General features: G+C 49.3%; 2 protein-coding genes across 6 annotated transcripts in view; one reads left to right on the forward strand and one right to left on the reverse strand.

Annotated features, from left to right (window-relative positions):
- LOC140403151 (coiled-coil domain-containing protein 159-like) overlaps positions 1-11594 on the forward strand; it is an 87767-nt gene extending 76173 nt beyond the window's left edge. For all 4 annotated transcript variants that reach the window (XM_072490837.1, XM_072490838.1, XM_072490841.1 and 1 more), the window contains one exon: positions 11526-11594. In XM_072490837.1, the coding sequence (XP_072346938.1) occupies positions 11526-11579 (54 nt within the window). In that variant the 3' untranslated portion in view covers positions 11580-11594. The remainder of the gene's footprint in view (positions 1-11525) is intronic.
- atg4da (autophagy related 4D, cysteine peptidase a) overlaps positions 1-25235 on the reverse strand; it is a 43933-nt gene that overhangs the window by 8198 nt on the left and 10500 nt on the right. The window contains exons 2-10 of one of the 2 annotated variants that reach the window (XM_072490833.1): positions 23422-23731; positions 22563-22646; positions 22228-22464; positions 20097-20463; positions 19188-19258; positions 11954-12093; positions 11565-11643; positions 7037-7113; positions 5610-5729 (exon numbers count right to left, since the gene is read on the reverse strand). In XM_072490833.1, coding sequence (XP_072346934.1) covers positions 5610-5729; positions 7037-7113; positions 11565-11643; positions 11954-12093; positions 19188-19258; positions 20097-20463; positions 22228-22464; positions 22563-22646; positions 23422-23638 — 1392 coding nt within the window. In that variant the 5' untranslated portion in view covers positions 23639-23731. Of the gene's footprint in view, positions 1-5609; positions 5730-7036; positions 7114-11564; positions 11644-11953; positions 12094-19187; positions 19259-20096; positions 20464-22227; positions 22468-22562; positions 22647-23421; positions 23732-25235 lie in introns of both variants that reach the window. The other variant, XM_072490832.1, reaches the window with a different exon arrangement.

Here is a 25235-nt window from a genome sequence, read left to right on the forward strand (position 1 = left end):
GAGAAACTGGAATGAGCGGGTTATTAAAAAGAACGTTTGAACAAAGTGGTGGGGCGAATGTGGGGGGCAAAGAGGGGGGTTAAAAAGGGGGGAAAGAGGAGTTTTATGTACTAATCCTGCGATGTGGTAACTTTTCTCTCTCCCACAGGTGGTGATGGGGGGAGGAGGGGAGGTGGAGGAGATGGGGCGTTGGCCATTGGGGGCGGGGCCAAGGGAGAAGCACGGGCTTGGTTCCCGCGCTATGATAATCATGGCGGGAATAGAGAAGCAGGAAGGAGGGGGCGCGCACGGTGCGAGCCGAGGTCACGGGGGGAAGCCGAGGTCGGCCAGAGTTTGCTGACTTCTGGGAGCAACATGGGGGGAGTAATTACGCTAGCGGGGGATCCAGCGGGGGGGGTGGGAGGGGGGAATTACTGGGTTGCTGCTGCTGGGGAGAGGGAGGAGCTGGTATGGGAGAGGATGGGCGGGGGGGCACCGTCTGGGGGAGATACAGCTGCGTGGGAACCGGGTGAGGAGCTGGAAAAAGGTGATGGCTAATCGACAAGGGGGGGGGGGGGGGTAGGAAGCCCCCCAACTCGGCTGATCACGTGGAACGTGAGAGGGCTGAACGGGCCGATAAAGAGGGCACGGGTACTCGCACACCTTAAGAAACTTAAGGCAGATGTGGTTATGTTACAGGAAACGCACCTGAAACTGATAGACCAGGTTAGGCTACGCAAAGGATGGGTGGGGCAGGTGTTCCATTCGGGGCTAGATGCGAAAAACAGGGGGGTGGCTATATTAGTGGGGAAGCGGGTAATGTTCGAGGCAAAGACTATAGTGGCGGATAACGGGGGCAGATACGTGATGGTGAGTGGCAAACTACAGGGGGAGACGGTGGTTTTGGTAAACGTATATGCCCCGAACTGGGATGATGCCAATTTTATGAGGCGGATGCTAGGACGCATTCCGGACCTAGAGATGGGAAAGCTGATAATGGGGGGAGATTTTAATACGGTGTTGGAACCAGGGCTGGATAGGTCGAAGTCCAGGACTGGAAGGAGGCCGGCAGCAGCCAAGGTACTTAAAGATTTTATGGAGCAGATGGGAGGTGTAGACCCGTGGAGATTTAGCAGACCTAGGAGTAAGGAGTTCTCGTTTTTCTCCTATGTCCATAAAGTCTACTCGCGAATAGACTTTTTTGTGCTGGGTAGGGCATTGATCCCGAAGGTGAGGGGAACGGAGTATACGGCTATAGCCATTTCGGATCACGCTCCACACTGGGTGGACTTGGAGATAGGGGAGGAAACAGGAGGGCGCCCACCCTGGAGAATGGACATGGGACTAATGGCAGATGAGGGGGTGTGTCTAAGGGTGAGGGGGTGCATTGAAAAGTACTTGGAACTCAATGATAATGGGGAGGTCCAGGTGGGAGTGATCTGGGAGGCGTTGAAGGCGGTGGTTAGAGGGGAGCTGATATCAATAAGGGCACATAAAGGGAAGCAGGAGAGTAAGGAACGGGAGCGGTTGCTGCAAGAACTTTTGAGGGTGGACAGACAATATGCGGAAGCACCGGAGGAGGGACTGTACAGGGAAAGGCAAAGGCTACATGTAGAATTTGACTTGCTGACTACGGGCACTGCAGAGGCACAATTGAGGAAGGCACAGGGTGTACAGTACGAATATGGGGAGAAGGCGAGCAGGTTGCTGGCACACCAATTGAGGAAAAGGGGAGCAGCGAGGGAAATAGGGGGAGTGAGGGATGAGGAAGGAGAGATGGAGCGGGGAGCGGAGAGAGTGAATGGAGTGTTCAAGACATTTTATAAAAAATTATATGAAGCTCAACCCCCGGATGGGAGGGAGAGAATGATGGGCTTCTTGGATCGGCTGGAATTTCCCAAGGTGGAAGAGCAGGAAAGGGTGGGACTGGGAGCACAGATCGAGGTAGAAGAAGTGGTGAAAAGAATTAGGAGCATGCAGGCAGGAAAGGCCCCAGGACCGGATGGATTCCCAGTCGAATTCTATAGAAAATATGTGGACTTGCTCGCCCCGGTACTGACGAGGACCTTTAATGAGGCAAAGGAAAGGGGACAACTGCCCCCGACTATGTCTGAAGCAACGATATCGCTTCTCTTAAAGAAGGAAAAGGACCCGCTACAATGCGGGTCCTATAGACCTATTTTCCTCCTAAATGTAGATGCCAAGATCCTGGCCAAGGTAATGGCAATGAGAATAGAGGAATGTGTCCCGGGGGTGGTCCACGAGGACCAAACTGGGTTTGTGAAGGGAAGACAGCTGAACACGAATATACGGAGGTTGTTAGGGGTAATGATGATGGCCCCACCAGAGGGAGAAACGGAGATAGTAGTGGCGATGGATGCCGAGAAAGCATTTGATAGAGTGGAGTGGGATTATTTGTGGGAGGTGTTGAGGAGATTTGGTTTTGGAGAGGGGTATGTTAGATGGGTGCAGCTGTTGTATAGGGCCCCAGTGGCGAGCGTGGTCACGAATGGACGGGGATCTGCATATTTTCGGCTCCATAGAGGGACAAGGCAGGGATGCCCTCTGTCCCCATTATTGTTTGCACTGGCGATTGAGCCCCTGGCGATAGCGTTGAGGGGTTCCAAGAAGTGGAGGGGAGTACTTAGGGGAGGAGAAGAACACCGGGTATCTTTGTATGCGGACGATTTGCTACTATACGTGGCGGACCCGGCGGAGGGGATGCCAGAAATAATGCGGATACTTGGGAAGTTTGGGGATTTTTCAGGGTATAAATTGAACATGGGGAAAAGTGAGTTGTTTGTGGTGCATCCAGGGGAGCAGAGTAGAGAAATAGAGGACCTACCGTTGAGGAAGGTAACAAGGGACTTTCGTTACCTGGGGATCCAGATAGCTAAGAATTGGGGCACATTGCATAGGTTAAATTTAACGCGGTTGGTGGAACAGATGGAGGAGGATTTCAAGAGATGGGATATGGTATCCCTGTCACTGGCAGGGAGGGTGCAGGCGGTTAAGATGGTGGTCCTCCCGAGATTCCTCTTTGTGTTTCAGTGCCTCCCGGTGGTGATCACGAAGGCTTTTTTTAAAAGGATTGAAAAGAGCATCATGGGTTTTGTGTGGGCCGGGAAGACCCCGAGAGTGAGGAAGGGATTCTTACAGCGTAGCAGGGATAGGGGGGGGCTGGCACTACCGAGCCTAAGTGAGTATTATTGGGCCGCTAATATTTCAATGGTGAGTAAGTGGATGGGAGAGGAGGAGGGAGCGGCGTGGAAGAGATTAGAGAGGGCGTCCTGTAGGGGGACTAGCTTACAGGCTATGGTGACAGCCCCATTGCCGTTCTCACCGAGGAACTACACCACAAGCCCGGTGGTGGTGGCTACACTGAAGATTTGGGGACAGTGGAGACGGCAAAGGGGAAAGACTGGAGCCTTGGGGGGGGTCCCCGATAAGAAACAATCATAGGTTTGCCCCGGGGGGAATGGATGGGGGATATGGAATGTGGCAAAGAGCAGGAATAACGCAACTGAAAGATCTGTTTGTGGATGGGAAGTTCGCGAGTCTGGGAGCGCTGACCGAGAAATATGGGTTGCCCCAAGGGAATGCATTCAGGTATATGCAACTGAGGGCTTTTGCGAGGCAACAGGTGAGGGAATTCCCGCAGCTCCCGACACAAGAGGTGCAGGACAGAGTGATCTCAAAGACATGGGTGGGGGATGGTAGGGTGTCAGATATATATAGGGAAATGAGGGACGAAGGGGAGACTATGGTAGATGAACTAAAAGGGAAATGGGAAGAGGAGCTGGGGGAGGAGATCGAGGAGGGGCTGTGGGCTGATGCCCTAAGCAGGGTAAACTCGTCGTCCTCGTGTGCCAGGCTAAGCCTGATTCAGTTTAAGGTATTACACAGGGCACATATGACTGGAGCACGGCTCAGTAAATTTTTTGGGGTGGAGGATAGGTGTGCGAGGTGCTCGAGAAGCCCAGCGAATCATACCCATATGTTTTGGTCATGCCCGGCACTACAGGGGTTTTGGATGGGGGTGACAAAGGTGCTTTCAAAAGTAGGAGGAGTCCGGGTCGAACCAAGCTGGGGGTTGGCTATATTTGGGGTTGCACAAGAGCCGGGAGTGCAGGAGGCGAGAGAGGCCGATGTTTTGGCCTTTGCGTCCCTAGTAGCCCGGCGTAGGATATTGCTAATGTGGAAAGAAGCCAAGCCCCCGGTGTTGGAGACCTGGATAAATGACACGGTGGGGTTTATAAAGCTAGAGCGGATTAAGTTCGTCCTAAGGGGGTCGGCTCAAGGGTTCACCAGGCGGTGGCAACCGTTCGTCGAATACCTCGCAGAAAGATAGACGGAATGGAAAAAAGGCAGCAGCAGCAGCCCAGGATCGGGGGGAGGAGGAGGAACCAGAAGGACTCTCAGGGTTGTTAATATATACTGTATAGTATGTATAGGTCGTTGCTACAGATAATTATATATTGGACTGTTAAATTATATTTTTGGAGAGTGTTACTTGTGACAAGGCAGTTGCCAATTAGGGTTAGTTTTCATTTTTGTTATTTATTATTTATTCATTTTTTGTTTATAAAATAGGTCATTGTTATTTGTGTTGTTATAATATTGTGTAAAGGATGCACAATGTACTGTGTTGGTTGACCAAAAATTTTCAATAAAATATTTAATTTTTAAAAAAAAGTACTGAGGGAGTGCTGCACTGTCAGAGGGTCAGTACTGAGGGAGTGCCGCACTGTCAGAGGGTCAGTACTGAGAGAGTGCTGCACCGTCAGAGGGTCAGTACTGAGAGAGTGCTGCACCGTCAGAGGGTCAGTACTGAGGGACTGCTGCACTGTCAGAGGGTCAGTACTGAGGGAGTTTTGCACTGTCAGAGGGTCAGTACTGAGGGAGTGTTGCACGGTCAGAGGGTCAGTACTGAGGGAGTGCTGCACCGTCAGAGGGTCAGTACTGAGGGACTGCTGCACTGTCAGAGGGTCAGTACTGAGAGAGTGCTGCACTGTCAGAGGGTCAGTACTGAGGGAGTGCCGCACTGTCAGAGGGTCAGTACTGAGAGAGTGCTGCACCGTCAGAGGGTCAGTACTGAGGGACTGCTGCACTGTCAGAGGGTCAGTACTGAGGGAGTTTTGCACTGTCAGAGGGTCAGTACTGAGGGAGTGTTGCACGGTCAGAGGGTCAGTACTGAGGGAGTGCTGCACTGTCAGAGGGTCAGTACTGAGGGAGTGCTGCACTGTCAGAGGGTCCGTACTGGGAGTGCTGCACTGTCAGAGGGTCCGTACTGAGGGAGTGCTGCACTGTCAGAGATGCTATGTGTTGGGTGAGTTGTTACACCAAATGCCTTTTTTGCTCTCAGGTGGATGTTAAAGATCCTATGGCCATATGAAATAAAAGCTGGAGAAAACCATCTGACCTGTCAAGCCTGCTCCACCATTCAATATCATGAATTTCAATTCCACTTTCGTGCCCGCTCCCAATATCCCCCGATTCAAGACACAAAAATCTGTCTCTCCCAGCCTTAAATAGCTACTGGTGCAGCATTTGGAATGTCACATTTCCTCACATAGAATTACAGCCAGCAATGAAGACTGTGGAATACTGCTCAGAAAGACCTCACTCACCATTGTGACATTTTTACACAAGTTTTCAAAATCCTCCTTCGTCTGTGCATAAAACCCGATGGTGCAGCTGGGATCCATCTTAGTGAAGGACAGCTTTCTTGGAGAGATGCAATGAAATGACTGGGGAATAAACAATCAGCCATTAATAAAGAGTTCCCTTTCCAAGTGAAAGACCTCCAGCCTCCAGTGTACACCTGGATGATGAGGTTCGTAAGAACATTAGTTCAATTTTCCGCCAATTTGCTCGATCTTGTCTAAAGGGGCGAAAGATAGTAACACTCTCATCCCATGAATGAAACACAACAGAAAGCTCTCAATGGGGCCTGATTTGGTGTCAACAACAGGGTTGCACCATCCCAGCCCAGCCCAGCACCCCCCATAAGCACGGTAGCATAGTAGTTAGCACAATTGCTTCACAGCTCCAGGGTCCCAGGTTCGATTCCCGGCTTAGGTCGCTGTCTGTGCGGAGTCGGCACGTTCTCCCCGTGTGTGCGTAGGTTTCCTCCGGGTGCTCCAATTTGTTCCCACAGTCCAAAGGTGTGCAGGTCAGGTGGAGTGGCCATGATGAATTGCCCTTAGTGTCCAAAATTGCCCTTAGTGTTGGGTGGTTACGGAGTTATGGGGATAGGGTGGAGGTGTGGGCTTAGGTAGGGTGCTCTTTCCAAGAGCTGGTGCAGACTCGATGGGCCGAATGGCCTCCTTCTGCACTGTAAATTCTATAAGCCCATCAAAAAAAAATTAAGTCGGCAAAAAGTATTATTTGGGCAGGATTTGCAAAATGTAATTGCTTTGAAAAATGAAACTTTTCCCCAGCTGGCTGACGCTCAGGTAAGTGTCTCTATTCTACCCCAACGTCAGACTGCATCATACTGAGACTACAACTTCCAGAGTAAGCAACCCTCTGATCTCTTACAAGAAAGATCAACAGTCTCGATTTCCTTTGGGGTAATTATAGTGCACTGGTTAATAAATGGACATCAAGTTCCTCTTTCTATATTGGTCATTTTGAAATAGAGTTGACAGCTGGTTTTAAATAATATAGACACTGGGGGTGTGGGCGGCGCAGTGGTTAGCACATCTGCCTCACGGCGCCGAGGACCCTGATTCGATCCCAGCCCCGGGTCACCGTCCATGTGGAGTTTGCACATTCTCCCAATGTCTGTGTGGGTCTCACCCCCACAACCCAGGGTAGGCGGATTGGCCACGCTAAATTGCTCCTTAATGGGAAACAAAATTTCAAAACTAAAATCGTATAGACACATCTGGTTTTACCAACAAGAAATTAATCCTTCGAATGTCAAACTAGACAGCTCAAAGCTGTGCATTTAATTCAGTCTCACCAGCCATCAAAATATACGTCCGTCTCTCTTGACCTACAATCTTTAAGACCCAGACCCACCCCGTACCAACAGTGTAGCTTAGCTCACCTCCAACAGAAAGTCAGGTTTAGTGACATCCACCACAGGCTGACAGTAGTGAGGGTCCAAATACAGCAAGAAATCATCTGAAAAATGATGGCACAATTACTTCATATGCTGTTTCATTCTAACTCACATTTCTGCCAAATGTAAAACTAATTCAGGCTCCCACGCCTGGGGAGCAGGAGATTAAAAATTAGCAGAATGTCCCTGGTGATTATCTGGTGACTCCTCACGTACATATGCCTGGATATTCAGCACAAGATTGGTCACATTGCTGAATAGTCAAAAATGACTTATTTTATGTGTAAAACTTCGCTCTATATTTATTTCAAATACATGTGCCTCATCAATATTCTAAAGAATTGGACAAAGGTTTAAACTGACTGAAGCCATGACTGGTTATGACTCTCACAAATCTCTGCCTTCGGACGAGCAGCGACATTGTTAATTCTAAAGATGCATAACTGCCCCTGTGACTACAGAGATCAAATCCCAAGGAATTGTACAAAGACTCTTCACGTTTCTGAGCCCAGTCACCTGGTCAACGGAGAGGATCCGTCTGCGAGGACAAAAGGATCCCAAAATCTCTTACAACCCATTAACAAAAGGTTGAAATGTTAACCACCTCAAGAATCCACCTCCAACCACCACCCCCCCTCCAACCAGCTAGAACCTGTAATATTGCCGTATGGAACTGAAAAGGGCAGCCTGCCATTTTCCATCCAGCAAGCAAAGCAGAAAAGGGCTTTGTGCCGATTTTTGAATACCTGGCTCCTCAATTACATTGTTTTCTACCGGAATCGCTGTACTCCCGTACAAGACTATCGTGCCTCTCTTCACTACCTGGAAAGTGAATTGTCCAGCATCAGTCTTCAGCCAGCTGACTCTGAAAGAATAGACCATTGGGCTTTGATTCTGCACTCTCGACTCACGTGAAACAATAAGCGAGTACCTCATCTCCTGGCTCCCCCAAGGCAGTCCACTATTTACGAGGTACAAGTCCAGCTCCAACAACACTCAAGAAGCTCAACACCATTCAGGAAAAAGCAACCCACTTGATGAACACCGATTCACTTGATGAACAGCGATTCCGGTAGAAAACAATGTAATTGAGGAGCCAGGTATTCAAAAATCGGCACAAAGCCCTTTTCTGCTTTGCTTGCTGGATGGAAAATGGCAGGCTGCCCTTTTCAGTTCCATACGGCAATATTACAGGTTCTAGCTGGTTGGAGGGGGGGTGGTGGTTGGAGGTGGGTTCGTGAACAAATATCCAGTCCCCCACCACCGATGCACAGTGGCAGCCGTGTGGACCATTTACAAGATGCACTGCAGGAACTCACCAAGGCTCTTTCGGCAGCACCTTCCAAACCCACGACTGCTACCAACTAGAAGGACAAGGGCAGCAGATCCCTGGGAACCCCACCACCTGGAGGTTCCCCTCCAGGCCACTCACTATCCTGACTTGGAAATATAGCGTCGTTCTTTCACTGTCACTGGGTCAAAATCCTGGAACTCCCTCCCTAACAGCACTGTGGGTGTACCTACACCACATGGACTGCAGCGGTTGAAGGCGGCAACTCACCTCCACCTTCTCAAGGGCAATTAGGGATGGGCAATAAAGGCAAGGTTAGCAAGCAACGCCCACATCCCATGGGCAAATTAAATAAAAGAGTATTAAGGCTGTTTAAATTCATCCGCGCCCCCCCCCCCCCCCCCACCTCCGAACACTTGTTTAACTTAATGCAGTGCCAAACCAACTGATCACTCCGCCTATATGGGCCCAGATACTGAATATTGATGAGATATTTGGCAGTAGGGTGGTCACACTCAAGTAAACTGGTCAAGAGTCACTGGTAAAAGGGCAGCCTGGTGGCGCCTTGCAGCCTCACGGCGCCGAGGTCCCAGGTTCGATCCCGGCTCTGGGTCACTGTCCGTGTGGAGCGTGAACATTCTCCCCGTGTCTGCGTGGGTTTCGCCCCCACAACACAAAGATGTGCAGGCTAGGTGGATTGGCCGCGCTAAATTGCCCCTTAATTGGAAAAAATGAATTGGGCACTCTAAATTTATTTTATAAAAAGGAGTCACTGGTCAGGGAGCCACCACAACTGTTTTTTGGCTCGCGAAAACTGGCCAAAGGATCTAACCTGGGAGCTTCCTCATCCGGCTGACACACAAATCCACCCCAGTCCGGTCCTCTCCGGCCCCCCCTCCGCCCCGCCCCAGTCCAGCCCGCCCCAGTCCAGCCCGCCCCAGTCCAGCCCGCCCCAGTCCAGCCCGCCCCGCCCCGCCCCAGCCCGCCCCAGTCCAGCCCGCCCCGCCCCGGCCCGCCCCGCCCCCGCCCGGCCCGCCCCCGCCCGGCCCGCCCCGCCCCAGCCCGCCCGCAGCCCAGCCCGCTCCGCCCCAGCCCAGCCCAGCCCAGCCCGCTCCGCCCCAGCCCAGCCCGCTCCGCCCCAGCCCAGCCCGCTCCGCCCCAGCCCAGCCCGCTCCGCCCCAGCCCAGCCCGCTCCGCCCCAGCCCAGCCCGCTCCGCCCCAGCCCAGCCCGCTCCGCCCCAGCCCAGCCCGCTCCAAACCAGCCCAGCCCGCTCCAAACCAGCCCAGCCCGCTCCAAACCAGCCCAGCCCGCTCCAAACCAGCCCAGCCCGCTCCAAACCAGCCCAGCCCGCTCCAAACCAGCCCAGCCCGCTCCAAACCAGCCCAGCCCGCTCCAAACCAGCCCAGCCCGCTCCAAACCAGCCCAGCCCGCTCCAAACCAGTCCAGCCCGCTCCAAACCAGTCCAGCCCGCTCCAAACCAGTCCAGCCCGCTCCAAACCAGTCCAGCCCGCTCCAAACCAGTCCAGCCCGCTCCAAACCAGTCCAGCCCGCTCCAAACCAGTCCAGCCCGCTCCAAACCAGTCCACCCCGCTCCAAACCAGTCCACCCCGCTCCAAACCAGCCCACCCCGCTCCAAACCAGCCCACCCCGCTCCAAACCAGCCCACCCCGCTCCAAACCAGCCCACCCCGCTCCAAACCAGCCCACCCCGCTCCAAACCAGCCCACCCCGCTCCAAACCAGCCCACCCCGCTCCAAACCAGCCCACCCCGCTCCAAACCAGCCCACCCCGCTCCAAACCAGCCCACCCCGCTCCAAACCAGCCCACCCCGCTCCAAACCAGCCCACCCCGCTCCAAACCAGCCCACCCCGCTCCAAACCAGCCCACCCCGCTCCAAACCAGCCCACCCCGCTCCAAACCAGCCCACCCCGCTCCAAACCAGCCCACCCCGCTCCAAACCAGCCCACCCCGCTCCAAACCAGCCCACCCCGCTCCAAACCAGCCCACCCCGCTCCAAACCAGCCCACCCCGCTCCAAACCAGCCCACCCCGCTCCAAACCAGCCCACCCCGCTCCAAACCAGCCCACCCCGCTCCAAACCAGCCCACCCCGCTCCAAACCAGTCCACCCCGCTCCAAACCAGTCCACCCCGCTCCAAACCAGTCCACCCCGCTCCAAACCAGTCCACTCCGCTCCAAACCAGTCCACTCCGCTCCAAACCAGTCCACTCCGCTCCAAACCAGCCCACCCCGCTCCAAACCAGTCCACCCCGCTCCAAACCAGTCCACCCCGCTCCAAACCAGTCCACCCCGCTCCAAACCAGTCCACCCCGCTCCAAACTAGTCCACTCCGCTCCAAACCAGCCCACCCCGCTCCAAACCAGTCCACCCCGCTCCAAACCAGTCCACCCCGCTCCAAACCAGTCCACCCCGCTCCAAACCAGTCCACTCCGCTCCAAACCAGTCCACTCCGCTCCAAACCAGTCCACTCTGCTCCAAACCAGTCCACCCCGCTCCAAACCAGTCCACTCTACCCCAAACCAGCCCACTTTGTGCTGACTCCTGTAAAAAGCAAAAAAAAAGGCAGACAAGGAAAGCTGTGGCCAGTGCAGGGGAAATTTTCCCGTGACACATCACGAGAACCCTATAACTGGCAATGTCCTCTTCTCTCAGGAACTTGATCAGTTCCTTTTCAAACAGTTGTAGCATAATCACGTCACAGAAATCGGTTCTGTATAACGATGACTAAAAAGATATATTTCTTGGAATCCAATTTAATTTTTTGCTTTCACATTTAAGTGGCAGCCAAGAGGATCCAAATAATCGAATGGGGCGACATCAATTCCCTTCATTTAAAAATAAATCAGATACGGATGTATAGAATATCCTAAATCCTCATAACTAAAAACTTTGAGATTTAATTTTGTCCCAGTTAGTTCTCCTCTGCACTCTCTTCAGAGTCCTAGTTCCTTCACAAAATACCAACACTAAGTTCAGTGCTCCAGATTCACCACTGCCCTCTGTTTCCAAACTAAAGTGATTTTCGTTTTACACTCAATGGTCTGAGCAATCAAATCTCAATAGTTTTCCCTGCAGCTGCCCAGCAATGTTGGGTCGCCATCATCAATGATGCGCATTCAGCAACGACTCCCACCTCTGCTCTCACCACTTTCCTTTGCCCACAGCCCAGAACAATAAAAGGTCGACTCTACTTCAACACCTACCTTGGAAGCCAATGAAGTAAAGCGAGTGCTTGGGTTTCCCACCGATGATTCCAATACAACATTCAAGCTTCAGAATCTCCTATAAACAAACAAGGGTTAGACTCCTGGTACATTGCCGAGCTATTTGTTTAGCAAAGTCACATGAAAGGTGAACCCGGGAGGCACACCATTGGGAACTGGCCAACAACAGGAGAGGACAGAGTACAGAGCAGAGACTGATGCTGCATTTGGGATGTGCCATGATTGCAAACGCAGTTAAATACATGGTGCAGTGTTTTATAAAGACATCGAAACACCTTAGCAAAATGAGTGAATTAGTACGTGCAGGAGATGTAGGCACAGGGCACACTGAAAGGTTTATAACTTAAATTGTCAGCTTTATTGCCTACCTTCACACACTGCATGTACACGGGATTGAGATTTTCTCCTCCAAGTCGAACAGGCACCAGGATCATAACGGACTTCCAATCAGGAACGGTTCCCCCCTTCAGCGGGGTCTCACACAGATTCAGCACATCTCCTTTATACACTGTCTCAGAAGAGGAAAGAACAGATGTAAACTTCCAAATTGCCACAACAAGAAGCTTTCGGCATAGAGGCATGTAAAATACAATACATAGAGAGCAGAACCCGGATTATTCACCACCCCAATATCCGTACGTGATCATCTGGCAGAATCTTTCCAGGATTCACACTTGCGGCTTCCAAAACTTAGTGAAAAAAAACTTCCGGGGCGGCGCTGCGGCACAGTGGTTAGCACTGCTGCCTCACGGCGCCGAGGTCCCGGGTTCGATCCCGGCTCTGGGTCACTGTCTGTGTGGAGTTTGCACATTCTCCCCGTGTTTGCATGGGTTTCACCCCCACAACCCAAAAGGATGTACAGGGTAGGTGGATTGGCCACGCTAAATCGTAAATGCTGGGTCGCCAACGATGCCCATATCCCAAGAATGAATAATTTAAAAAACAAATAAATTATTGGAATGCAGAAAATTCTTCAAATTAGGATTGGGATAGGGGGTTACTTCAGAGAAACTCGAGCAAAGCACGAGGAACAGAGTCAGGTGACTGGTTCTCCAGGAAATCCGATTATAGCCCGTTCCTGCTGGAATGTGAGAACAGATAGCGCTGTCTATTTTTTCAGCATCCTTTCACACAAGTCAAAAAAATATTGTTCATCATTACAGCAACCAGAGGAAAGACTGAAGGAGCAATTCACCCTCATACGTCACCCTCCCTATTGCTGGCAAAGCTCTTGCTGCAACATTGAACAGTGTCAACATTCACAACAAACTCCGAGTGTTTGGCTCAGAGATTAGTGTGTAATTAAATGCTTCTTAAATGTTGTGAGGGTTCCCGTCTCTACCACCCTTTCAGGCAGCGAGTTCCAGATTCCCACCACCGTCTGGATGAAAAGGTTTTTCCTCAAATCCCCTCACCGTAAATCTATGCCCCCCTGGTTATTGATCTCTCCGTTAAGGTGAAAATGTTTTTTCACTATCTACCCTATCTATGCCCCTCATAATTTTGTGCACCTCACTCAAGTTCCCCTCTCAGCCTTTTCAGCTCCAGGGAGAACAACCCCAGCCTAACCAGTCCCTCTTCACAGCTGAAACAACCCCAGCCTAACCAGTCCCTCTTCCAGCCCAGTTAACATCCCGGTGAATCTCCCCTGCGCCGTTTCTAGTGCAATCACTTCCTTCCTATAGTGTGGGTGTTCATGAAGGCCCCGTCTTCTCAAACTTGCCCCTCGTCTGAGGTGTGCTGATCCTCAGGTTAAATCTCCACCAGTCAGCTCTCCCCCTCAAAGGGGAAAGAACCCTCTGGTCATCTGGGACGATGGTGACTTTGCCTTCACCTTTATAGTGAGGTGACCAGAGCTGCGCACAGTACTCCAGCTGTGGCATAACCAGCATTTTATACAGCTCCATCATAACCTCCTTGCTCTTGTGTTCTATGCCTCGGCTAATAAAGGTAAGTATCCCATAGGCCTTCTTAACCACCTCATGGGCAGCATGGTAGCACAGTGGTTAGCACTGTTGCTTCACAGCTCCAGGGTCTGACTCCCCGCTTAGGTGTCTGTCTGTGTGGATACTGCACATCCTCCCCGTGTGTACGTGGGTTTCCTCCGGGCGCTCCGGTTTCCTCCCACAGTCCAAAGATGTGCAGGTTAGGTGGATTGGCCGTGATAAATTGCCATTAGTGTCCAAAAACAAAAACGGTTAGGTGGGGTTACGGAGATAGGGTGGAGGTGAGGGGATAGGGTGGAGGTATGGGCTTAGGTAGGGTGCTCTTTCTAAGGGCTGGTGCAGACACGATGGGCTGAATGGTCTCCTTCTGCACTGCAAATTCTATGATTCTATGATCGACCTGTCATGTTGCCTTCAAGGATCTATGGACGTGCACCCCAAGGTCTCTCTGATCCTCTGTATTTCCGGAGCTTTTACCGTTCATTGTCTATTCACTGGCCTCGTTAGTCCTCCCAAATGCATCACCTCACACTTTCCAGGGTTAAATTCCATTGGCCACTGTCCTGCCCATTTAACCAGCCCGTCTATATAATCCTGTAATCTAAGGCTTTCCTCCTCGCTATAATACCACACTACCAATTTCCGTGTCATCTGTGAACGTACTGATCATACCTCCTACATTGACGTCTAGATCATTAATGTAGACCACAAACAGCAAGGGTCCCAAATCCCTGCAGAACACCACTGGACACGGGCTTCCAGTTACAAAAACAACCTTCGGCCATCACCCTCTGCCTCCTGCCACTGAGCCAATTTTGGGTCCAATTTGCCAAATTAATCTGGATCCCATGGGCTCGTACCTTCTTAACCAGTCGGTATTACCCTCATCTACACACCTAGTCAACTTCCTCGAAAAATTCAATCACATTTGTGAGACACGATCTCCCTTTGACAAAACCATGCTGACTATCCTGGTTTAATCTCTGCCTCCCAAGTGGAGATTTAATTCTGTCCCTCAGAATTTTTCCCCACAATTTCCCTACCACTGAAGTTAGACTCCTGGCCTGTAATTTCCCAATTTATCGCTACCACCCTTCTTGAATAATGGTACATTAGCTGTCCTCCAGTCCTCTGGCAGCTCCCCTGTGGCCTGAGAAAATTGTCAGAGCCTCTGCAATCTCCTCCTTTACCTCCCACAGCAACCTGGGATACATCTCATCTGGGTCTCATCTTCCGGCTCCATACATAGATTACCACGTTGGTTCCTACTCTTTTCCTGGCTATCCTCCTGCCCTCAATATACTTAGAAAACACTTGGATTTTTCTTTATTTTACTCGCCAGTCCCCTCGTCGTTCTCCTATTTTGGTTTTTAAGTAACCCCTGCACTTTCGATATTCCTCTAAGGATTCCGCTGTTTTGAGTCCTCTGTATCTGCCATAAGCCTCACTTTTTTTCCTTACCCAACCTTGGATATCCCTTGACATCCGGGGTTCTCTAGATTTGTTGTTCCCACACTTCATACGGTCAAGGAAAATCCCAAGGCTTTTTACACGTACATAAAAAGCAAGAGGGTAGCCAGGGAAAGGGTTGGCCCACTGAAGGATAGGCAAGGGAATCTGTGTGTGGAGCCAGAGGAAATAGGCGAGGTACTAAATGAATACTTTGCATCAGTATTCACCAAAGAGAAGGAATTGGTAGATGTTGAGTCTGGAGGAGGGTGTGTAGATAGCCTGGGTCACATTGAGATCCAAAAAGACAAGGTGTTGGGCGTCTTGAAAAATATTAAGGTAGATAAGTCCCCAGGGCCTGATGGGATCTACTCCAGAATACTGAAGGAGGCTAGAGAGGAAATTGCTGAGGCCTTGACAGAAATCTTTGGATCCTCACTGTCTTCAGGTGATGTCCCAGAGGACTGGAGAATAGCCAATGTTGTTCCTCTGTTTAAGAGGGGTAGCAGGGATAATCCAGGGAACTACAGGCCGGTGAGCCTTACGTCAGTGGTAGGGAAATTACTGGAGAGAATTCTTCGAGACAGGATCTACTCCCATTTGGAAGCAAATGGACGTATTAGCAAGAGGCAGCACGGTTTTGTGATGGGGAGGTCGTGTCTCACGAACTTGACAGTTTTTCGAGGAGGTCACAAAGATGTTGATGCAGGTAGGGCAGTGGGTGTTGTCTATATGGACTTTAGTAAGGCCTTTGACAAGGTCCCTCATGGCAGACTGGTAAAAAACGTGAAGTCACACGGGATCAGGGGTGAGCTGGCAAGATGGATACAGAACTGGCTAGACCATAGAAGGCAGATTGGATTGGATTGGATTTGTTTATTGTCACGTGTACCGAGGTACAGTGAAAAGTATTTTTCTGCGAGTAGCTCAACAGGTCATTAAGTACATAGGAAGAAAAGGGAATAAAAGAAAATACATAATAGGGCAACACAACATATACAATGTAACTACATAAGCACAGGCATCGGATGAAGCATACAGGGTGTACTGTTAATGAGGTCAGTCCATAATAGGGTCATTTAGGAGTCTGGTGACTGTCGGGAAGAAGCTGTTTTTGAGTCTGTTCGTGCGTGTTCTCAGACTTCTGTATCTCCTGCCCGATGGAAGAAGTTGGAAGAGTAAGTAAGCCGGGTGGGAGGGATCTTTGATTATGCTGCCCGCTTTCTCCAAGCAGCGGGAGGTGTAGATGGAGTCAATGGATGGGAGGCAGGTTCGTGGGATGGACTGGGCGGTGTTCACGACTCTCTGAAGTTTCTTGCGGTCCTGGGCCGAGCAGTTGCCATACAAGGCCGTGATGCAGCCAGATAGGAGAGTAGCAATGGAAGGGTGCTTTTCTGATTGGAGGGCTGTGACGAGTGATGTTCCACAGGGATCAGTGCTGGGACCTTTGCTGTTCGTAGTATATATAAATGATTTGGAGGAAAATGTAACTGGTCTGATTAGTAAGTTTGCAGACAGCACAAAGGTTGGTGGAATTGCGGATAGCGATGAGGACTGTCAGAGGACACAGCAGGATTTAGATTGTCTGGAGACTTGGGTGGAGAGATGGCAGATGGAGTTTAATCCGGACAAATGTGAGGTAATGCATTTTGGAAGGTCTAATGCAGGTAGGGAATATACAGTGAATGGTAGAACCCTCAAGAGTATTGAAAGTCAAAGAGATCTAGGTGTACAGGTCCACAGGTCACTGAAAGGGGCAACGCAGGTGGAGAAGGTAGTCAAGGCGGCATACGGCATGCTTGCCTTCATTGGCCGGAGCAGGAGTATAAAATTGCCAAGTCATGTTGCAGCTGTATAGAACCTTAGTTAGGCCACACTTGGAGTATAGTGTTCAATTCTGGTCGCCACACTACCAGAAGGATGTGGAGGCTTTAGAGAGGGTGCAGAAGAGATTTACCAGAATGTTGCCTGGTATGGAGGGCATTAGCTATGAGGAGCGATTGAATAAACTCGGTTTGTTCTCACTGGAACGACGGAGGTTGAGGGGCGACCTGATAGAGGTCTACAAAATTATGAGGGGCATAGACAGAGTGGATAGTCAGAGGCTTTTTCCCAGGGTAGAGGGGTCAATTACTAGGGGGCATAGGTTTAAGGTGCGAGGGGCAAGGTTTAGAGGAAATGTACGAGGCAAGTTTTGTTACACAGAGGGTAGTGGGTGCCTGGAACTCGCTGCCGGAGGTGGTGGAAGCAGGGATGATAGTGACGTTTAAGGGACATCTTGACAAATACATGAATCGGATGGGAATAGAGTGAAAAGGACCCCGGAAGTGCAGAAGATTGTAGTTTAGTCGGGCAGCATGGTCGGCACAGGCTTAGAGGGACGAAGGGCCTGTTCCTGTGCTGTACTTTTCTTTGTTCTTTACCTTTACATGAACATGTTGGCCCTGTTCCCTCTCCATTTCCTTTTTGAATGAATCCCACTGCACTAATGCAGAACCGGTATGCTCTTGACTATCTTCTGGCCCGTGAGGGTGGGGTATGCGCCATAGTGCAGGGCAAGTGTATCATGGGACTTCAAGACCTAACCGCTAACATCACTAAATTTATGGATCGCATACGGGGATCACCTGGACGGAATGCAGGACCCTGGCTCTTGGGGTAACTGGGGATTTGGAGGTTGGAAGGACTGGTTGATAAATATGGCCATGTATTTAGCAGTGGCACTCGGCTGCATCTTTGTGGGCCTGGCCATCCTTAAATGCGTGATGGGTAGAATGCGGGGTGCACTGGAACAGATAGACGCCCCTAGAATCTTGGCTGTTAGGATCCACGAGGGTGCAGCGGATGAAGGGGGGCTGCAACAGGAATTGGAAATGCAGCGACAAATCTTTTAGATGAGGGGCTGTAGCTACAGATTGAATAGATCGGTTATCATTAAATGATAAAAGGAGGGAATGACGAATGTGATATAAAATAGTTAGTTTAAATATTAGTTACAGTAATGTAGATGTAGGCCAGTTTAATTCTAGCGAGTTCACAAAAGACAAAGGATTTCAGCAAGCATGGCAAGGAAGGGGGGGGGAGGGGTGTCTGGTACAGGAGGGGAAAAGGCTGCTGGGTAATAAGAGGCCCAGAGTTAAGGAATGAGAAGTGAGTCAATTAGGATGTATGGCCAGGTCAGGAGGGGTATAGGATGACCTATGTAATTTTGTATGTGAAACTTGATGCCATTTGAATGTATTTGCAAAGATCCATTTGTCTCGGACCTCATTCGTTTCCAAGGGGTCCAGGAGACTGGTTCTGTGTTCTGTGTCCCTGAGAAGCGAGTCAGACTTGTAAGTTGGTTAAAAATAAATAATACTATGCCTACAAATCCATCTCGAGTTTTATTGAGGCCAGACTGACTGGTAAAGAATTCAACATTTGTCAGCAGCTCCCAGTCGACTTTTGCCAGATCCTGTCTTATCCTGTTAAAATTGGCCTCCCGATAATTTAGAACCTTTGTTTCCGGTCCATCTTTGTCCCTTTCCATTACTACTTTAAATCCTACTGAGTTATGGTCACTGTCACCAAAATGCTCCCCCACCGACGCTTCTACCACTTGCCCGGCTTCATTCCCTAAAACTGGGTCCTGCACCGCCCCCTCTCTTGTAGGACTTGCTATGCACTGGCGTAAAAAGCTCTCCTGGATGAATTTTAAGAATTCCACCCCATCTAAGCCTTTCACACTTTGACTATCCCAGTTAATATTGGGGAAGTTGCAATCCTCTACTATTTTTACATTTCTCTGACATTTGTCCAAACATCTGCTCTTCTATCTCGCTTTCAAATGTCTATCCATGTTTCAATGTTATCAAATCTGGCAGTGAATTCCAGATCACAAGAACTCAACTGTGTAAAAATAAAGTTTCCTCATGTCTCTTCCCAATCACCTTGAATCTGTGTCCTTTAGTTATCGACCTTTTTGTCATTGCAAACAGTTTTATGACTTTGAAGACATCGGTCAAATGTCCCACAAATAAAACTATAAAGGAATTTAACTCCGCCAACAGTAACTCACGAAAACAATAAACGGAGCCTTGCCGTCACTAAGTAATAAGTAGTGTAGTACAGAATGTTCATTCCGGTGTTAATGTAAGCCTACTTGTGACACTAATAAAGATTATTATTAATGTGTACACTTGTAAGGACCACAGTACACACTCACCTGTGCAGTCCTGGGCTACATAGATAGCAATGTTCAGAGATTCAGAGTCCTCAGCTTTTTCTACCGCCCTCCTGAAAGAAATGGAGAACTCGGTTAATGGGAGTCAAATAAAACAACTACAGTGATAAAAACATAGCTGCAAGCTATTGCAGCTCCATTTCTTCAGACCCACCCTGGTGTGAAAGTGCATTGGCCACCAGCAGCCACTCAGCACCTCAGCCAAGTGGCATTCCTTTGTGTCTGTGCCGAGGCTAGTGATTCAACGATGGAACGCGCGGCAGTCCCAGCCTGATCCTGTCCTATCCCAGGACCTGGACGGAGGTAACTTCTAGCAGTAATCACAGGACAGTGACGAAGAGAAAGGAGTATGGGTTTACATTATTGCACAGTGGACTATGACCTTACCCACAAACTAAAGAGGAGCTAATCCCCAGGGCAGGAAATAAGTAAAAGGGTGGTAAAACGTCTGACAAATGACTCACTTTCTAACAATCCTGGGTCAAAGTTTATATCTAATTTCTGACATTTAAGTATTGACGTTTATGATCCACTCTTCATACCTCAAGCTAGTCAGTGGAGCATCAGCATGGTTAAGTGGTTGCACTCTTTCAGAGTTTGGACAAACAGCTTATTCATCTCATTTGCTACAGTTGAAAATGAAATGAAATGAAAATCACTTATTGTCACAAGTAGGCTTCAAATGAAGTTGCTGTGAAAAGCCCCTAGTCGCCACATTCCGGCGCCTGTTCGGGGAGGCTGGTACAGTTCACAAAATGGCTGCTACATTTCCTTGTTTAATGGTGACTAACCGTTCAAATCATTTCATGACAATGGATTGCTGTTGGGCACTCCGTACTTTATTAAGACACGTGCTTTCTTTGGTGTGGTTGCCGGCAGGTTTTTACTCACTTGATCATGTGAGCCACAATGGATGGGCCATACCAGTCTCCAGCCTTCTTCCCAGATCTCTTCCCATATTCCACCAACTGATGCACTCCAAACGGAGCCTTGGGGTGATCTCCAAACCAGGAGATGATTCTCCGGTGCTCCAGCTCCTCTTTGTCCATCGTGTACTGCTCAACCTTGGCCTGTCTCCATGATCGCGCGCGTGTTTGTGTCGTCGTGGTTCTCTGCGTATCCCTGAGGCTTCTACTTCTGTCCAATTGCGAGCCAAGGACCTCAGAGAGAATTGGCCAGTTTAAAGTGCTTGATTTGGATGGTGATCTGGACTCAGCTTCTGATTCAACAGACAGTAACACATCAGGCCAGGTCCAGTCTGAAGAAAAAAAGGCCATTTACAAACCAGAGCTGCCAATAGCCAAATAACATTAATTCTTTCTAGCAAGCAAGATTCCCTCGGTACCAGGTTGTCCACAAGCACAGTACGTTATCACGTTTTACTAAATAGGCTGAGTGTATAAAAAGTAGGATATTCAATAGTGACAGAGATAGATCACACCCAAAGCTGACCTTGCCCTCACCCAATACAGTTGCACATTTCAGCAGCAATGGTTCGATAGCGAACAGAAGCAGCAAACTGAATTTTTTCCTCCTTCGCTCAAAGACAAAGTCTGTGGTAATGTGGACAACAGTCTGGATTCTAGGCCCCATAAAACTGGACACTTTAAATTAAGAATTGGACATTTGAAATCAAACCGCAGTCAGCTCCAGGCAGGTTGAAATGAATTCCAAACTTGGCCGAGTTTGAATATACTAAACAGAGACAAACCGCCAGGATGTATCGGGACCTGCCCGATTGATCACCCATCAAGCTCTATTCATGGATCGATTGTTTTGAGTAGACAAGGTTATATACAAACACTGCGCCAGGAAACGAACCCTGTGGGCGGATTCCCGATGCCCTGCTGAGTGGCCATTAGTAACTCCATTGGGTGGTGCCACTCCCACCCTCATTGGCTGGGGCCGGAGAACATTCTGGCAGGACAGGCTATCAGAATCAAACCCCTGAACTTCCCAGCAGCAAAGACTCCCTGCAGAGGTAATGAAGACTAGAGACCAGAGACGGAAGGAAGCCGCTTGCGAGACCCACCTTCGTGTAAAAGGACCCGGAGACAACCGGGCCTGGGGATTGGACCTGCAGCTCGATCGGGTTCATCGGCACGGGTAGTATTAAGAATTTTCGGTCTGTTATTAGTGGGATAATTTAAGGATTAATTTAAGGGTAGCTGTTTTACTGTTTGTTGAATAAAGTTGTTTGATTTATACACTTGCATTGTCCTCTGTTCGCCTGGTCAGTAAAGATACCTGGGTAAAATGTTCAATTAATAAACTGGTCAAAGTGTCTGAGATTTTACAGACACAATAGGTCAATTCTACAACTTTTACTGAAAATCTCAAACTGCCCAGAGATTGAGCCTTGAACCTTCTAATGTGCAAGGCGGAGCTCTTGCTGCACTAGAGAAACAAATATTCAATTCTAAAATGTATTTTCTATGTAGGAAGGAAAGTTGGACGTGGTGACGTTTATCGCATCCCAGCTCATCACACTTGTCCTGTGTTTAAATCCTTCATTAGATTCCAGTTTTAGAGTTACTCCAAGACCTGCATCTCCCCCTTTGCAATATGCTGACAAACACATTCACTATTATGTTGTAAAAGCTTTTGCCTTAGTGGGTAATGTTCTGCTCACTACATCTCTTTGCCTTGTAGACCATATGTGATCGGACTTAGGTGAATCTCAACTGGGCTGCAAATAAGACTAAAGTTTTCTGTGGTATCCCAGGTTAGGGTTTCTGTGGGGCATTGGGAGAGAGAGTCAGGCAGGATTACTGATGGCAGACTGCTCATCGCTGATGCCTGCGAGAAGTGCCGCTATGTAGATGATGTAAAGAAGCAGGATAGTGTTCAGCCGCAATGCCTCACTTAGGTAAATAGCACGGCATCGATTCCCCACACGTCCAGGTTTACTAATGGTCAATTGGACAACTATTCCTCACATCTGTGGGCTGTACCTCAGCGACAGTCAGTGCATTCAGCACAGGAGAAGAAAAAGTATAAAACAAAAAGGGGCAAGACTTACTTCGAGAGAGAAGGTGGACAAGAAGTCCTTGAGCCAGTAACATCTGCCCACTGCGTAACATGCAACCCCAGCCACAGTCCGTGGTCCACACAGAACCCTCCAGCTGGGGAAATTCACGCCTGTATGTCAACCAGATCCGTGAGGCAAAGTCCTTCCGGAACAATCCCACCGAGGTAGGAGGGGAATTTTGGTTGTTGCCTGTCTCATAACTAGAGTCGGAGTTTGATGGTGAATCAGCTGCTGGGAAAAGGAAGCAGGTGACATTATTAACAGTTCCGACAGTCAGTGACTTACAAAGTCACACTGTGTCCCAGTCCGAGAGATGAGCACAATACCTTCTGACTCAAAACAGTAGCAACGCCCCAGAAGAAAAATGGGGGACATCTTGCTGAAGCTTGTTCTCCCTTTCACCACCCAACCTATGAAGACACAGAAAAGAATCAGATTAGCACAGCTGACTACTGAGGAAATCTTCCCCACAAGAAATGCTGACAGCGGCACGGGCTGAGGGGGAGGGGGGAGAGATTATAGTCAGCAGTGTGAGATGACTGGATTAACATCAGCAGAGAAACATGAATTAAATAAACGGACTCGAAACGTTAGCTCTGTTTGCTTCTCCACAGATGCTGCCAGCTTTTTCCCAGCATTTTCTCTTTTTAGTTCTGAGTTCTCAAGGGCAATTAGGGATGGTTAATAAATGCCCACATCTCATGAATGAAGTTGTTAAAAATTCCAGCATCCGCAGTATTTGCTTTTGGTTAGGTATTAAAACTAATCATTCCACAACGTGTAGTCAATTCTCTCATACTGTCAGGATCAGTACATCATCGCAAGTTCCCCAATCAACTCTGTCATTTTAAAGAAACAAATCTAAATATTAAATATAAATATTAGAATCAAAGAAAAAGAGGCACGCTTGAGGGTAAGGGAACCAGGGGCTTTAATTCCCAGTCTATACCCTTAGTTGATCAGGGAGTTTGCGAGCTCTCAAGCTTCAGATCCGGTAACTGCGACGAGAAAATACATGAGAAAGTCAACCAAGGGTATAATGTCTCTCAGCAGACACGGCAATGGAGGAGGGATGGCGGATGTAGCCAACGTGACAGGACTTTCAGGATAGGACCAGGAAACAAAGAGGAAAGAAACAAGGTCTGGGTGTTGTGGAAACATTCCCATCTTTGCAGAGGGCCTCACCATATTTGACATTGTTCCACGCTGTCATCAGCTTCGCTTTAATCTTGTCCACCTCGTCTGGCTCATTCTGCTGAGGCCTCTCTGCTGAATTACAATGGCTGTTCCAGCCATTCTCATGATCGCTGGGTCCCGGAAGCAATTGTCTCTTCGAGTCTGACGGACGCAAGTCTTCCTGGGTTTGGATGTACTGAACGGAGGAAGGCGAGACGGAATTCATTGGTCACGGAATTAATTGTGATAAGACACAGCATTGGTGGACAGTGCATTCATTCATTTGCCTCTTGGCCATCTGAGTTAGAGCAAGAATCACCTGGAGAGCGGGAGAACACATACAAATGAAGCAGTTAAAATCCAGCACAGTATGGTGGTCATCAAATTCATAAACGCAAAGACTTACAGCCAACCAAGTACAGAAGGAACAAGCGGGAAGCCCAATTTGACTCAAGACACATTTATTTTGCTTGGTACAAAATCTATTTGTATACTATTGAGTTAATGCTGCCAATAGATCCCCAATGAGCCTGAGGCGGCAGGACTACGATATGTTGTGAATTAGAAAACCCAGGAATGGTGCCCGAGGTCGGTGCGCACACAGCTGGAAGAAAGAACCACTTGTTAGATATTTCCAGAGTTTTCCAGTTTGATTTCAGATTCCCAGTCTATTTTGCAATTGAGACAGCTTCATTTCTCGCATTCGGGAGCTTGACTGCATTGGGGTTGTGGACGTCAGAATTTCAATAGACTTACCACACACAACGGTAAAATAGTTTTTCTGACGCTGACATCTCTGTGTGTATTTCTAGCCTTTTTTGTCTTGTAAATACCACGTTACTGAGTAGAAAACCCATCTGCAGGTACAATCCGGGTTGATAAAATTTCAAATTAGAACAGAGCGTGGCCTCGGGTACGGCCGGGGTCAGGGCAGCCTCGGGTACGGCCGGGGTCAGGGCCGCCACGGGTACGGCCGGGGTCAGGGCCGCCACGGGTACGGCCGGGGTCAGGGCCGCCACGGGTACGGCCGGGGTCAGGGCCGCCTCGGGTACGGCCGGGGTCAGGGCCGCCACGGGTACGGCCGGGGTCAGGGCCGCCACGGGTACAGTCAATAAATCTTCTCATAATTAACCTTCAACGTTTTAGCTAAAGTGTAATTTTAGTGCTTTCACTACAGATTTGACGTGGGTACCAAAGAAATGATTTGATTTGATTTTTTGTTAGGAGTACAGAGGTTCAGTGATACGGATTGTTTTACGTACAGTCCAGGCAGATCGTTCCATACATGAAAAGAACACAACGGAAATACTTAGGCACAGGCATCGGGTGAAGCATAGAGTTAGTACTACTCAGTAGAGAGGGTGTGTGAAGAGATCAGTTCAGTCCATTAGAGGGTCATTCAGGAGTCCAGTAACAGTGGGGAAGAAGCTGTCTTTGAATCTGTTAGCGCGAGTTCTCAGATTGCCCGAAGGAAGAAGTTGGAAGAGTGAGTAAGCCGGGTGGGAGGGATCTTTGATTATGCTGCCCGCTTTCCCCAGGCAGCAGGAGGTGTAGATGGAGTCAATGGATGGAAGGCAGGTTCGTGTGATGGACTGGGCTGTGTTCACGACTCTCTGAAGTTTCTTACAATCTTGGGCCGAGCAGTTGCCATACAGAAGATGACAGCGCAGTACAGGCCATTTGGCCCTCGAGTGATGCAGCCAGATAGGATGCTTTCCATGGTGCGCCTGCAAAAGTTGGTAAAAGTCAGTGTGGACATGCCAAATTTCCTTAGTTTCCTGAGGAAGTATAGGCACTGTTGTGCTTTCTTGATCGTAGCATCG

This window comes from Scyliorhinus torazame, chromosome 27 (genome assembly GCF_047496885.1).
Source record: "Scyliorhinus torazame isolate Kashiwa2021f chromosome 27, sScyTor2.1, whole genome shotgun sequence".
In the NCBI taxonomy this organism is placed as follows: Eukaryota; Metazoa; Chordata; class Chondrichthyes; order Carcharhiniformes; family Scyliorhinidae; genus Scyliorhinus; species Scyliorhinus torazame.